Here is a 16,086-nt window from a genome sequence, read left to right on the forward strand (position 1 = left end):
TTTTAATCTGTCAATCATTTTTATAAACAGTATATAGTTTGTTTTATGACTCAGTCTATGAATCTATTATTGATAGGGAGTTTACACTATTTCACTTAATACCATAACTGATAGGGTTCATTCTGTTTTTGACTCTTTAAAACCCTTTTGGTTTGGTTCTCCTTTTGTGATTTCTTTTTAATTAATTAATTTATTTTTACCCTTTGTTATGCAGTGGTTCTTTTTTTAAATAGTAATTTGGAATATATGCACTCTATGCTAATACCTAATAAACTTTACTCTATTTATCTTTTTGTGCCATGCATTTATCCCCTCACAACTCCAGAGAAAATTCCCATTTGAAAATAATGGTAATAAGTCTGCTTTCTCCCTTTTCTTTCACCAAAAATCATCAAAAAGAACAAGAAAAATAAGAAACCAAAAGTGCAGACTCATTTTTAGTGGAACAATGACAGAGTTAAATCCCCAAATAACACAATAGGGGAAATGGCTCCTACAAGCAGTGGGATTGAGCATGAAAGAAGAAAGAAGACACACTGTAGATGTAGATTTCAAAAAAAGTGTCAGAAAGCACATTTTTTGGAAAGTGAAATACATACTTTGAGGTGGAAAAGATCAATCTTGTATTTAGCACAGGATGCAAGGGCTACTGGCAGATGCTTCCCTGAGACTGGGTTGGTTCTGTGAATCAGAGGAGTCAAGGCTAAATCAGGACTCTCACAGATCAGTCATACTTGCAAGAAGTAGTCAGTCTTCGTGGCAGAAGAGGGGAAGAGAAGCTTCGCATTGTGAAAACTTCCACACTTGATTATTTCCTTCTGTTGGTGAAGCATAGAGGTTAAAGTGGCTCATACACAACATCCTGGATTCTAAGGAAAATTTTAATTTCTTGGAACATGGCCAAGATCACCTTCACTTTGTGAACCTTCAACAAATTGCTGTTTAAGGAAAAATCTTACCTGTCTGAAAGATGAGTAACCAAAAGAAAGCAAGCCAAAAATGGGAAAAGCAAATGCCAGACCAAAAAACCACCAAAAAATGTTGCATTAAAGCAGATGAAAATAGTAATCGTGTATTCTGACCTAAAATTTTTAAAAGAAAATATTTATAGCAAAAATCTCTATAAAACAAGAAGAAAAAGAAGAGATACTAGAGTTCAACAGGTGCTGAAAAAATACATCCAGATGATAAAAAATGTAAAAAATGAAATGTTATAATTTTGAAATGAAGGCCTTCTTATGACACAAAACCCAGAAGCCATAAATGAATGATAAATTCGACTCTATTAAAATGAAAAACTATGATGAAAAACTTCCAGGACCAAAGGCATTAAACAAATGAAGAAATATTTGTAACTAATTTAATAAGGTACTAGTTTCCCTAATTTATACAAATCTATTGGGAAAAGGAAAAAAAACCCACTAAGCTAGACACAGTGGCATGTGTCTGTAGCACCGGATACTCTGGAGGCTGAGGCAGAAGGATCACTTCAGCTCAGGAGTTGTGTGCTATGATCACACCTGTGAATGGCCACTGCACTTCAGCCTGGGCAACATAGTGAGACTCCCATCTCTTTAAAAAAAAAAAAAGGACAAAAAAACAGAGGCAAAAAGAAACAAAACCCTTCAGTGAAACAAAATGAGCAAAAGATCTGAACAGATGGATTCTAAAAAGGAAATGTAAATGGCTTTTAAACATAAAAAGATTGTCAATCTTATTTTTAACAAGAAAAATACAAATCAGAGCCATACAAAGATTACATTTCACATGTAAGACTGGAAAAAAAAATTTTAATGATAACATAGTCCCAACATTGTTGGTGGAAATATAAATCGTTACCATCAATTATGTCTGAACAGTGCTTTGGCAACGCCTATCACAATTACAAAAACCTATATCCTTTAACCAAGAATTTCGCTTCTAAAGATTTATCCTACAGATATACTGGCCTGTGTGGAAGATGACAATGTACTCAGTCATTGCTGCATTGTTTGTAATAGCACAAGACTGAAAACATCCTCTTGGGGGGTATTTAAAGAAATGGTGGTATGTCAGTTCCTGGTAGATTGTATCAATAGCCCCATTTCTTCAGACCTTCCTTTACACAAGTCTTTTGCCATGCCACTTTGCAGGGCCCTTTCACTTTGTTTGGGGTGTAATTCTATGCCCCGTGGCTTTAGTACGTGATTTGCTTTGGTTTATAGCATAATGGCAGATGTTAGGCAAGCAGTATATTAAACAGGATTTACATGATTTACGTTTGCTTGCTCTTGTGCTTAACCTGTTGCCAACAAAATAGTATGTTTAGGCTATTTCACGGGTCTTAGGAGGGAGGTCAGAGCCATTTGGAACAGAACTGTTTTATATCCATACTATGGAATACTACTCATAAAAAAACAAAAAGGAATGAATTATTGATACTTACAATAACATGGATGAATCTCACATTAGTTATGCACAATGAAAGAAGCCAAATTAAAAGAGCACCAACTTTATGATTCCATTTATATGAAATCTAGAAAATTCAAATTAGTCTGTAGTGACAGAAATTAAATTGTTGCCTGAGGATGCGATGGTTTAAGGGTGGCATGTGAATAGGTGGATTACAAAAGGACATGAGAAAACTTTTGAGAATAATGAATGTGTTCATTTTCTTGATAGTAATGATGGTTTCAAGGGTGTATACATAATTATCCAATGGTACACTTTAATTATATGCAAAAGAACATTAAAAAAGAAACCTAATGTTAGGATTTATAAGGCTGAGTAATAGGTGCACAGGTTTTTATGCTGTTCTGTATTGTTGAGTATGTGTTTGCTGTATTTAATAATAAAATATGTCAATTCAATTAAAAAAGAAATCTAGATTTTCACACTGGAGTTAGTTGATTTAACAAAGTAGTGGGAACAACACATTTCATGAAAATAGAGCCCAGGTCTGTCTTCTTCACCACTGCTTCCTCAGTTCTCAGAACAGTGCCTAGAAGCACTCATCACATACTCCAAAAATATTTATGTAATAAATAATGAATAAACTCAGTTTATATAGCTATCAGTAATTTTCCTATTTTAAAGAAGCTTCCATTCCTTAGGATGAAGTTTGGAAGTTATGGAACAAGTTTTGAATGATAGCACATACTCTGGAGGGTGGTTGTGGAGATTATCAGAAACCTTGAAGTGTCTTTAGTTTTCTTAAGAAGATGCAGGGCTTGTATTCAGGCAGTCTGCAACAACAAAGCTCTATTAGTTGTTTACATGTGGCAGCCTCTGATTATTGAACACTGATCAGTTTTTGTACCATACTGGTTGCAAACCATTTTGAATCTCACCCCTTTGTAAATGTCACCCACATCAATATTTTGGGGGTTAAAGTATCGCCTGATGTCACACATTTCTCTACTGGGCTTCTATTGAAGTTCAGTATGGGCATCCTTTGGTGTGGGCCCTGCACCCACCTCCTTTATCCTATCACTACACACACTGTTCAGGCCATATGGTTTGACACTGGCTTGACTTTATCTCCCTAGTTAAGCTCCTTAACTTCCTTTTTTTCACTCCAAGGTAATATGATACATTTCTATTTCAAAGTACATAACATCTCTAGTACTCTCTTCCTTAGCTTTCATATGGGGATATAAACTAAATTTGATACTCAATTTTGTATTTGAACATTCCAAACAGTGCTCAGAGCCATCTTATTGACCTCTGTATTTTAACTCACCCGGTAGGACTTATAAAAGAGAGAAGCCTGGGTCATGTACCCAAACTTTGGCCTAACTCTATCTGCTGAACCTCTGCCATGGACATGCAATAGATTGCCTATCAATGTGCCAGTATTGCAAATTTTTTTAAGGGAAATTGCTGGCTTTGGAGGTAGCCTTGTTTGGAAGACAAAGTGAGTACTACAGAAAAGCACATTAATAAACATTTATTGAACTGTGTTAAATTTAATTGAAATTAATTGAATTTGGATGGTGGCTACAATTGCAAATGCTCCCATTTCTTGACTGAATTCCAGTCTTGGCTGAGAACCCATCTTGGGCAATAACATTTTGACAAGAATCCCTGCAAACATCTTCCATGTCACCTCCAAAGTGGAAATAATGTACATTAAAAAAGGATATTAGGTAACATTGCTAATTTAAATATTTATCATAACTTCCTTTTAAAAGATAATAATTTCAATCAAACAAGATTGAAACAGATAAGTGTCTTATTCTATTCTTTCTCTAGGTATTTTTTCACTTCATCATAATCAAACTTGACTCTTTAAGAATTATTAGAATTTCTTTTGGTCATTACTTAAAATATAGAAGCTGACTAAATACCATATATCTGAAATATTAAATTCAAAAGAGAAAAAAATTTTAAATAAGTTTTCTGTGATGTTATGCTACTTAGAATTATGTCTGTAGTCTTACCTTCATAGTGAATAAATCACCAAGACTTGTAGATTCTCTTAAAAATTTATACAGGTTGTTTTCAAACTTTCAAAAAACCAATGTTTCCTCTTCAAAACAAATATTGTATAAAGCCTTTTTTATTTTACAAAATGCATCTTGATACATAATCTTAAAAGTACACACTATATCAATGAGAATATTAAATGATAAATAAAGGAAGAATATTATTTAATGTATAGCACTACACATAAATACTTGGGCATAACTCCGATAGGAAACCCAATGAAGTGGTGATATTCTTCTGCCTACTTATAAATAAGCTAGGATTTAAGAGAGGTTAGACCAATATTCAAATGAATGTTGAAATAATTTTTTAAAAAATATTGGATATTTTGAAATAAGAATCACTGCAAATGTAACAACTACAAATGCAAACTGATACTATATTGATGATCTGAGTAGAATGAGTGGCATGGTTACCAGAGATAAAATTTTGGTAAAGTTCCAAACAAAACACTATATATTCTTTTCTTACAGTGTTAAGTGTTCCTGGAAAATTCAATGTATAATAAAACCATACTATAAGTATTTGGAGCTTAAATGTAAAATGAAGTTGTTTCTAGGCTGAGAACTTTAGATTTTTATCTAGTCACACTGGGGATAAATTAAAATTTCTCTTGGTCATTATTTAAAATACAGAAGTTATCTGTAATCTTACATTTAGAATTATAAATGTATGTATTGTTACCTTCAAAGTGAATAAATCACTAAGATTTGTAGATTATCTTAAAGATTTTTATAGGTTGTTTTCAAACTTTTTAAAAACCAATGCTTTCTTTTCAAAAAAATATTTTAACGGCACTGGGGGCAATGTCACTCTGTTGGGAACCGCTGTTCTATGTAATCTTATGGTCTATATAATAACTACTGGTCTATATAATCTGTTGTTGCCTTGCCAATCTTTTCCTTCTACTTTAGTTTGGCTCTTTGTCATCCCTCACTTGAACCACCCAACTTTTCTCTCTGTTTTGTCTTCTTTGTCTACAATTTACCTTTTAAACAGATAGCAAATGTGATGTTTCTAAAATGCACTTGTGATCATGTCATTCGTCTGCTGAAAACTTCCATTGGCTCCCCACTACTACAGGATAATACAAACCTTTTATTTGTATTTATTTATTTATTTATTTATTTATTTATTTATTTATTTAGAGATGGAGTTTCGCTCTTGTTGCCAAGGCTGGAATGCAATGGCGGGATCTCAGCTCACCGCAACCTCCACCTCCCGGGTTCAAGTGATTCGCCTATCTCAGCCTCCCAAGTAGCTGGGATTACAGGTGCCTGCCACCATGCCTGGCTAATTTTTGTATTTTTAGTAGAGATGGGGTTTCACCATGTTGGTCTGAACTCCTGACCTCAGCTGATACACCCACCTCCGCCTCCCAAAGTGCTGAGATTACAGGTGTGAGCTAGCATGCCAGGCCGGGATAATACAAACCTTTTAGACTGGAGGTCAGCAATCTGATCCCACCATATTTCAAATCTCACCTTGTACCACTCCCTCCAATGTGTCAATGTGTGCTGTGCTCTGCTTTGTGTAGTCTCTAGAACTGAGTAAATTCTCAAGTTTTTCACCAACTTGCCGATCTTTTGTTTGTCAAGTTCTTACTAACATAGTCTTGCTTCAGTATGCATGGGGATTGGTTTCAAGAGCCCTGTGGATACCAAACCCCACAGATGCTAAAGTTTCTGATATAAAATGGCATACTATTTGTTTATAACCTACATGCATCCTCCCACAGACTTCAATTCATCTCTAGATTATCACATCCAATATAATGTAAATGCTATGTAAATAGTTGTTTTACTGTATTTTTCATTTGTGTTATTTTTTACTCTTGTAGCGTTATTTTTTCCTGTTTGTTTTTCTGTATATTTTCAATCCCCAGCTGATTGAATACATGGGGCAGAAGCTGAAGATATAGGCCGATTGTGCTTCAAAATGCAACTCAGGCATTTCCACCCTAGTAAAACCTTCTGACAGTCTCCCCACCCCTTCCCATATTTGCACTTACCATATGTTTTGTAACTATTTGCTTTCCCATTAGACTGCAAGTTATCCAAGGGCAGGGATTTTTATCCTATATATCCTTGTATTTCAAGTGCATCAAATAGGTGGACAGTATATAGTGGGGTCTTAAAAAAGCATTCATTGAATTACAGTCAAGTGATCCTGTAATAGTGACTATTTGGAGAGTCTGGACATTACTATATACAATCATCCCTTGTTATCCTCAGGCAGTTGCTTCCAGGATCCTTGTGGATACCAAAATCCATGGATATTCAAGTTTCTTAAGTTAAATGGCATAGTATTTGCATATAACCTATGCACATCCTCCTATATACTTTAAATCATATCTAGGTTGCTTATAATACCCAATACAATGTAAATGCTATGTAAATAGTTTTTATGCTGTATTTTTTTGTTGTTTTGTTTTTGAGATGGAGTCTTCCTCTGTCATCCAGTCTGGAGTGTAGTGGCGCGATCTCAGCTCACTGCAATCTCCGCCTCCCAGGTTCAAGTGATTCTCTTGCCTCTGACTCCCCAGTAGCTGGGATTACAGGTGTGTGCCACCACACCCAGTTAATTTTTGTATTTTTAGTAGAGACAGGGTTTCACCATGTTGGCTAGGCTGGTCTCAAACTCCTGATCTCAAGTGATTTACCCACCTTGGCCTCCGACAGTACTGGGATTACAGGCGTGAGCCACCGCGCCCTGCTGTATTGCTTACGAAATAATGATAATTTTTTTAAAAGTCTATACATGTTTGGTTCAGAGGTAATCACCCATTTTTTTTTCTTTTATTTTCCATCTGTGGTTGGTTGAATCCAGGGATATGGAACCCACAGATATAGAGGGCTATATTTTTCTTTTACTAGCCGTAGCACCTACTGTACTGACTGATGAGACAAATACATTCCTTTTGACCCATTCTCTAGTTTATATTTTACTTAATTCAGTTTATACATCTCAGAAAAGAAGTCCATTCCTTCTAAAGTGATTTGAAGCTTTCTTTTTAATCACTGACAATTTTAAAAAATTATTTCCTCATGAATATACATATATACATGTGTATTTTTTTTTTTGGTCAAATTGACCCTCAAGTTGATGGTTTCAGTTTTAAGTGTTGGTTCATGGTTTTTTGACATATGTGCTTGTTGTTCACCAACCCTTGACTTTGTTTTAGTTACTTTTCAGATTTGACAGTGTTCACATGTATTCAATTCCTTTGCTAATTTGTGACAGAGATCAAAATGAACTAGTCTTAAATAATCTTGGTGTTTGTCCATGCTGGACCACATGGCTTCTCTCTGCTAGTTACCATAAGGGTGGTCATAACCACTCACCATTCTTTTTATACCTATCTTATTCCTTGCCTAATCCGGATTTAGAAGCAATATTTCAATAATTTACTAATGACTTTCCTCTGGGTCATTAGAAGAAAAATGGTCCCTGTAGAAACAGTCTTCTAAATAAATGATAGTGTAGAAACATTTCCTGGAGGCTACAAAGTGACCTCTTGAAATACACTAAATTGGTTCTTATCTGTCGGGACATTCAGATCCTTCCTTTATTTCACTGTGGAACAGAAGAATAAATTGGGAAAAATGTGCTCTGCAATCCTCTGCCCTGCCTTAGAGTATGTAAATAGCATCATGCACAAAAAATTTTCAAGCTGTCAGGAGTAAAGTCAGTATGATAATTTGGGATAATTAAATGCTTAAGACAATCAAAATAGAACTGATCCTAGTAAGCTTTTCTCACTTGAAGGAAACTTCTCCAAAAAGTAGTTACTGATCTAAATGTCTTTCAATAAGGCTGTTAAATAAATTGTGGTACAACAATCTACAGTTTGAAATATTTCAGTCTTTAAAAAAGGAGAAGCATACCTATATGTATGCACACAGAAAGATAGATGGTTGCTTTTTAAAAAGAAAAAATGTGAATAATTCATATACTATGATCCCATTCACATAAAAAATAGCAGAAACAGAATCGAAATATTTACAAAGAGAGAGGGCATTGACTGGAAAGATACACACACCAAACCATACTCAATTCTGCATTGAGAGCTTTTGTTTCTGTGTCTATTTCTTTCTCCTACCATTATCAACCGCTGTATTGCCAGATCAAATACAGGATACTCAATTAAAGTTGAATTTCAACTGTAAGCAACAACATTTTGGGTGTAGTTTCCAAATATTACATGGGACATACTTAAAAAGTACTCATTGTTTATCTGAAATTAAAGTTTAACTGAGTGTCCTGTATTTTTATTTGTTAAATCTGGCAATTCTACCTTAAAGAGAATTTAAAATTTATCCTTGTATTCCTATTACTAACACAGTTACAGAGATATAGTGGATTACAATAAATAACATGAGGGGGGTAATTTAGGAAAGAACAATCAAAACAGGTGATTTTGCTAAGTACATTACATATTTATCTCAATTTTCATGGAAATATCTTCAAATGTCATTAGTGGTCCTATTATAGAAGACACACAGCAGGCAAGTGTCACAGCTAGAAATGACCCTAAGGTTCTGGGTCCCTATTCAGCAGCCATAAGCAATTGCCAGCTGCATGAAGGTGGAGGCAGAAGAAGTAAAAAGGGAACAAGAGGTGAGGTGTACGTTCTGCCTAAGTGGAACAGAGTAGAACTTTGCACAAACTCCTTAATCTTGCCTAGAGGCAGAATGTGGGATGTACTATATGGGAGGCAGGCAAATCTGGGCCTGGTTCCCACCTCCATCACTCATTTGAACAAGTTATGTAATTTATTTTTGCGTCAATTTTCTTGTCTGTAAAACTGGAGTGAGAGGACCTAACTTGAGTACTGATGTGAAGAGTCAATGAGATAATATCTGTGAAGTGAACAGCACAGGGCTTGGCAAGTGGAAGACACTCAGTCAAGCTAACTTAAAGCCCCAGGTTTTTCATTTGTACAACAGAACAACAACAATAATAGCAACAAGCGATAATACTAACAATATTTATCTTGCCTCTGAGTTGTCTTGAGGATCAGATGAAAATACATATATTATGTTTCTAAATTCTAAAGTGTATCTCACTCTCCTAACAAAGCAGTTGGTCTTCACATCAGGACCAGAGTTAATATCATGCCAGAGCATTATTACAGGTTTTTTCCAATGAGTAATTAATTTTATTTTTAAACTTATCACACAGTAAAATTGACTCTTTTGGTTTACAAAGTTCTGTGAGTTTTAACACGTTGTATAGGTTTATGTAACCACCACCACAATCCGGATACAGAACATGACTACAGCTTTAGAGATTCTTTTTCAAAGTGTTTTACATTCATGTTGCAAAACACTTTTAAAAATAAGAAAAGAGATGGAGATAAACGTGCTGAAGATGCAAATTAATGAAACCAGCTTTTGTGCACAAATCTCTGCAGTTTCCAGTGTTTTCAGCTTTTGTCTGAGCCATTTTTGCTGTCGGCTTTGCTGACTCTTTCTATAAAAGTAATCAGGCATCCATTCCAGAATTGGGGTCTTTCTTACACTAAAGGCACATGTCCCAGGCACAAGCCTCAGCATCCTTATTTGATCTTTTTTATACGACCAGGTCTTAAATTTCCGAACCATGTTTTCCCTAATTGCCATTTTCTCTCTAAAATGAAGAAGCCTGGAATAACCAGCACCTTCTTATCCCTTCGGGGAAATTATTTAATTGGGACAAAGGGATATGGAGTTAGAGCAACGATAGGGCTTTCAGAACCCAAAACCTGTCTGGTATAATAACAGAGCCTTACTGTAACCAGTCATTCAATCTGTCCCTCTCTCCAACCCCATCCTCTCCATCACCACCTGCCAGATGCCCCCCCTGGGACAATCGACTTTGAAACCAAACTTCCCTCCCAGGTCAGCTCCTGCAACCCCTACTCCCCACCCTTGGAGCTTTCCCCGCAGAAGTGACTTGACACATGGTGCTACATCTGGGGAGAGGGGCAGGTCCGCTTTCCGGGTGACTCAAGTCTTTGCTATTTGCCTTTTGTTTCTGGGATGCCTTCGGCTGCCTTTCTCTTCCATCTGCTTTTAATTTTGGTAAGAGAAAAGCTAATGAATCAGGAATGAACCTCCTCTCCACTAATCTTTCTCTCTCTCTCTTAAAGTTGGCGCGCTCTCTTCACAAATTCCATCACTACCCAAGAAGGGAGGGGGCGGGGTGAGGGGAACAGGCGGGAAGGCATTAATTACACCTAAATCTGAAGTTTACGGCCTCAGGTACCACTTTGATGGGGAGAGTTTCTGAAGCTTTCATACAACCTGCAGTGCCTTTGCTGCTGCCGCTGTAGATTTTCAGCTCATTTCTTTCTGGTGCTGCTTCACGCTGCTCTGTCATGCCTAAATCTATCTCGTCACTGCCAAAGGTGCCTGAATCAGGGTGAATTCCACGAGATTCACCAGCGGTTTTGCTCCTGTCCAAGGTAAATACAGTATGCAAAATGAGGAACCACCCAAGGATGTCGGGGAGGGGGGAGAGAACGGGATTCCCTCACCTTTTTGGGCACATTCCTCGTTAATTTCCACCAGGAGGAAGCGCGCAGCCCAGCTCCCCTAGTCTCTCTTCTTAAATCCCCCTACCTACGACTGCCGAGGTTGGCCGCATGGCGGGAGTCTCCCCGTCAGTCCTGGCCCTCCCCCGCCCCCCGGGTTGGTTTTTCCCAGCTGCGGAGGTTGGGAGGTTGGGCCAGGGGCTGGGGTGCCAGGAGAGTCGGCGCCCGCAGCGCGCAGCCGGGAAGTCGTTGCTACTCTGGTGGAACTGAGTTGGTTCTGGAGGCGGCGGGCGCGGAGGTGAGCAGTGGGAGCCCGCGGCCTGGGAGAGACCCGGCAGGCGTCATTGGGGCCCCTCCCCATACTCGGGTGGAGAGTAGCGTTGGTTCGGGTTGCCACTCTACCCCGAGTCCCACTGCTGCTTTGTTCCCAGACTCTCCCCACCTCTTTGGAGATGACTTGAACCCCTTTGGGATCCCAGGGGCCGGCGGGACGCGGGCTGGGGGGCGACAGTTGTAGCTCCACTGCCTGCTAATGCCAGAAGGTACAAGAAGAGATCAAAAAGTCCTGTAAGCTGAAACTTCCCTCGCATCCTAACCGGGACCGGGAAGAGAGGTCCGGGCGGGGGCGGAGACACCCAGAGGCCGACCTTCCGCGGAGGCGGTGCGGGAAGGAACCTGGAAAGGGAGAAGTTTGGTAGGGAAGGAATTGGGGATTAAGCAAGAAGTTAGACGCGGGGAGACGAGTCTCCTCGGGAAAAGCGGAGGGCGGGAGGCCGCTTGGGTTTATTTAGTGTGGGTCAGGGGAGAGGGAAGACTTTGCGCTCTGGGTGTCGGATGCGCGTCCCCCTCCCGAGTAAGCGTGACCGGAGGGGTTGTGGAGGCGAGGCCGGGGCGGGCTTTCGGAGGGAGAGACTGGTGTCTCTCTGGGACAAAGTGGTGACGACTAGACTCGAAAAGGCCGGTTTTTGCACTCCGGAAGCCGCGACAGCCACCGCTGCTCACGCCTCTCTTCTGCTTGTCCCAGGTCCCTCAGAGGAGCCAGCGAGGGGCGCCAACAAGAGGCCAGGAGGTGCCACCGGGGCGGCGGCAGGAAGAGGAGCGGGAGCAGGATCGCGGGGCCGAGCGTCCCGACCCGCCGTGCGTACTTTCTGGAGGGAAGGGGCGGGGGAATCGGCCCCGGAGGGAAGCGCCCGGTGGCGAGGGGGTTAGCCAAGTTCCGGCTGCGGCGCCACTCCCTGGCTTCCACGAGAGGAAAGTTTTTTCCAGACGCTTCCGCCGGCTCGCACCCTCTGGGCCCAGCCCCCCGAGGCTTCGGAGCGGGCGCCATCCCAGCCCAGCTCCGGGGATACGCTAGCCGTGATGCCTGGGGGGTGCTCCCGGGGCCCCGCCGCCGGGGACGGGCGGCTGCGGCTGGCGCGACTGGCGCTGGTTCTCCTGGGCTGGGTCTCCTCGTCTTCTCCCACCTCCTCGGCATCCTCCTTCTCCTCGGCGCCGTACCTGGCTTCCGCCGCGTCCGCCCAGCCCCCGCTGCCCGACCAGTGTCCCGCGCTCTGCGAGTGTTCCGAGGCGGCGCGCACAGTCAAGTGCGTTAACCGCAATCTGACGGAGGTGCCCACGGACCTGCCCCCCTACGTGCGCAACCTTTTCCTTACCGGCAACCAGCTGGCCGTGCTCCCTGCCGGCGCCTTCGCCCGCCGGCCGCCGCTGGCTGAGCTGGCTGCGCTCAACCTCAGCGGCAGCCGCCTGGACGAGGTGCGGGCGGGCGCCTTCGAGCATCTGCCCAGCCTGCGCCAGCTCGATCTCAGCCACAACCCACTGGCCTACCTCAGCCCCTTCGCTTTCTCGGGCAGCAATGCCAGCATCTCGGCCCCCAGTCCCCTTGTGGAACTGATCTTGAACCACATCGTGCCCCCTGATGATAAGCGGCAGAACCGGAGCTTCGAGGGCATGGTGGCGGCGGCCCTGGTGGCGGGCGGTGCACTGCAGGGGCTCCACCGCCTGGAGCTGGCCAGCAACCACTTCATTTACCTGCCGCGGGATGTGCTGGCCCAACTGCCCAGCCTCAGGTACCTGGACTTAAGTAACAATTCGCTGGTGAGCCTGACATACGTGTCCTTCCGCAACCTGACACATCTAGAAAGCCTCCACCTGGAGGACAATGCCCTCAAGGTCCTTCACAATGGCACCCTGGCTGAGTTGCAAGGTCTACCCCACGTTAGGGTCTTCCTGGACAGCAATCCCTGGGTTTGCGACTGCCACATGGCAGACATGATGACCTGGCTCAAGCAAACAGAGGTGGTGCAGGGCAAAGACCGGCTCACCTGTGCTTTTCCGGAAAAAATGAGGAATCGGGTCCTCTTGGAACTCAACAGTGCCGACCTGGACTGTGACCCGATTCTTCCCCCATCCCTGCAAACCTCTTATGTCTTCCTGGGTATTGTTTTAGCCCTGATAGGCGCTATTTTCCTCCTGGTTTTGTATTTGAACCGCAAGGGGATAAAAAAGTGGATGCATAACATCAGAGATGCCTGCAGGGATCACATGGAAGGGTATCATTACAGATATGAAATCAATGCGGATCCCAGGTTAACAAACCTCAGTTCTAACTCGGATGTCTGAGAAATATTAGAGGACAGACCAAGGACAACTCTGCATGAGGTGTAGACTTAAGCTTTATCCCTACTAGGCTTGCTCCACCTTTATCCTCCGCTATAGACACCACTGACTTTGACTAAAAGCAGTGAAGGGATTTTGCTTCCTTGTTATGTAAAGTTTCTTGGTGTGTTCTGTTAATGTAAGACGATGAACAACTGTGTATAGTGTTTTACCCTCTTCTTTTTCCTGGAACTCTTCAACACGTGTGGAGGGATTTTTCAGGTTTCAGCATGAACATGGACTTCTTGCTGTCTGTCTCCCTCTCAGTACAGTTCAAGGTGTAGCAAGTGTACCCACACAGATAACATTCAACAAAAGCTGCCTCAACTTTTTCGAGAAAAATACTTTATTCATAAATATCAGTTTTATTCTCATGTACCTAAGTTGTGGAGAAAATAATTGCATCCCATAAACTGCCTGCAGACGTTAGCAAGCTCTTCAAAATAACTCCATAGTACACAGGAGCACCTGCATCCAAGAGCATGCTTACATTTTACTCTTCTGCATATTACAAAAAATAACTTGCAACTTCATAACTTCTATAACAAAGTAAATTACTTTTTTGATTGCAGTTTATATGAAAATGTACTGATTTTTTAAAAAATAAACTGCATCGAGATCCAACAGACTGAATTGTTAAAAAGAAAAATAAAAGATTCTTAAAAGAATTATGGTGTGTGCAAGTTTGCTTTGAAAAAAGGATTAAGGGCAGGGTATTCAATGGCCTTGGTTCCGATGATAGTTATTACTTAGCTGAGAATCAAACTGTAGCAATGTCTAATATAAATGATTTGGGAGATCGTTTTGAGATGGTGGATCCTTTTAGTATTTAAATGGAGAGTTTGAGTATTCATGTGACTATATGGTCCCAAAGTTAATGCTATTTATGAAACAGTTTTGTAAGAGCATAATGAATTGGTTAAAGCTAAGCGTTCTGGACAATAAACAGTTCCCAGTTTGGGGCTTTTTCAAGGCTAATGAAGTTATTGTTGGTCTAGAAAAATAATATTTACTTAATAAAACTGTTTGAAATTGTTCTGTGGATTTTTAGAGCAGAATTTGAAACAAATATGCAAATAAATATGAAGATAAAATGTCTTAAAGATAGACTATTCTGAAATAAAAGATATAAAATATAAATTTAAAAAGTATTTCTCAATGTCATAATGTAAATTGAAACTTAGATTTTCTTGAGGATATTTTTTAAAAAACATTTAAAGTGGAACATAAATGGTCTTTAGTTTATCAGAGACCCAGCTAATATGTTGAAAAAGTTGACATGGTTGAATATGAACTTGAGGAAATAACCACAGATAAATGCCTACATCTGTCAACAAATGTCTCAAGTATTTATAGGTTCTTCAGTTCAGTGTTTTAAGAATTTGAGGATATTTTGATTTTAGCTAAGCTCCTCATGATGTAAGTATGTACACCTTCGTGAAGAATAAATCACAGGTGTAAATAAAGGCAATCATTAATTGATACCATCCATAATATACAAGGCTTTTGTTTTTTGTCAGTTTATTATCTGCCATTTAAGCTGAAAAGTAAATTCTATTAATCAATCTTCAAGCTCTTTTATCGAGTGATTTAAATGTGGCCATTATTGCTTAACTGAAAGTATTAGGTAAACGTGCATCAGTAAGTCTTAGGGCCTGCTTTTCCTTTGAACTGGTTATGTCCTTCAATGCTTTGTGTTTGAAATAAAATCTACATTTTCTTATTTTTATAAATAAAATAGGATCAGATAGTATTTTAGGTTCTAGAAATCTGCTGATTCTTTCTTTGAATTAAATTCAGAAATTTTCAAAGTAGGGCTAAAAATAAGTAAATCTCTTCCTTTTTATAGGTTGGATTATATAGTCAGAATATGAAGCTGTAATTCCTTAAATTCCATCAGGCTTGTTTTATGAAATACAGTATTTATTATTTAAGGGTTATATTTCAGATCCTATAATTACCTTAGAAAAAGCTAAATATTTGGCACTTAAAATTCCATCAAACAGTTTAAATATTCATCAGAAATTCCTACTGTCTGGTTGCCATTATTTAACAAGAACAATGAGATACTAATCTGTCAAAAATAGTGACCACTATCTTAGCAAACTGTTGATGGACTTCAGTTGGTAAGTCTTCTGATATTGTGGAAACAAATTATAATATTGATAGAGCCTCTGTTTAGAAGAATTGTTTCTTCATCACATGATAATCTAACAGTTTAAAGTGGAGCTTTATTTAAGAACCAGGAAAGGAGTAGATTCATTAGCCTAGCTTTTCTCATCAACTCCTTGAAGCAATGATGAATCTGATAAAGTGAAGCCAAGTTATCCCTGTTAGGTAGATGGCTTCTTTGAAGTTATAATTTATTGCTTCTTTTTCATGCCCCTACTTATTCTTTTGTATAGACTTTCCAATTACCACTGCTTTGTTTTCCATCACATCACTCC

At 39.9% G+C, this 16,086-nt stretch overlaps 1 protein-coding gene across 5 annotated transcripts; it reads left to right on the top strand.

The window, feature by feature from the left end:
- Window positions 1-10,894: 10,894 nt before the first annotated feature.
- TPBG (trophoblast glycoprotein) lies at window positions 10,895-14,307 on the top strand. Of its 5 annotated transcripts, XM_030929428.1 has the most exons (3): window positions 11,170-11,282; window positions 11,416-11,551; window positions 12,009-14,307. In XM_030929428.1, exon 3 carries the CDS (start codon window positions 12,344-12,346, stop codon window positions 13,601-13,603), a length of 1,260 nt encoding a protein of 419 aa, XP_030785288.1. In that variant the 5' UTR covers window positions 11,170-11,282; window positions 11,416-11,551; window positions 12,009-12,343; the 3' UTR covers window positions 13,604-14,307. The 5 variants fall into 5 exon arrangements, with proteins under 5 accessions (XP_030785289.1, XP_010356579.2, XP_030785288.1 ...); XM_030929429.1 differs by lacking the exons at window positions 11,170-11,282; window positions 11,416-11,551 and adding an exon at window positions 10,895-10,915; XM_010358277.2 differs by lacking the exon at window positions 11,416-11,551 and having other exon boundaries at window positions 11,019-11,282.
- The last annotated feature ends 1,779 nt before the right edge of the window (window positions 14,308-16,086 follow it).

This window comes from Rhinopithecus roxellana, chromosome 4, assembly GCF_007565055.1.
Source record: "Rhinopithecus roxellana isolate Shanxi Qingling chromosome 4, ASM756505v1, whole genome shotgun sequence".
NCBI classification, from domain to species: Eukaryota; Metazoa; Chordata; class Mammalia; order Primates; family Cercopithecidae; genus Rhinopithecus; species Rhinopithecus roxellana.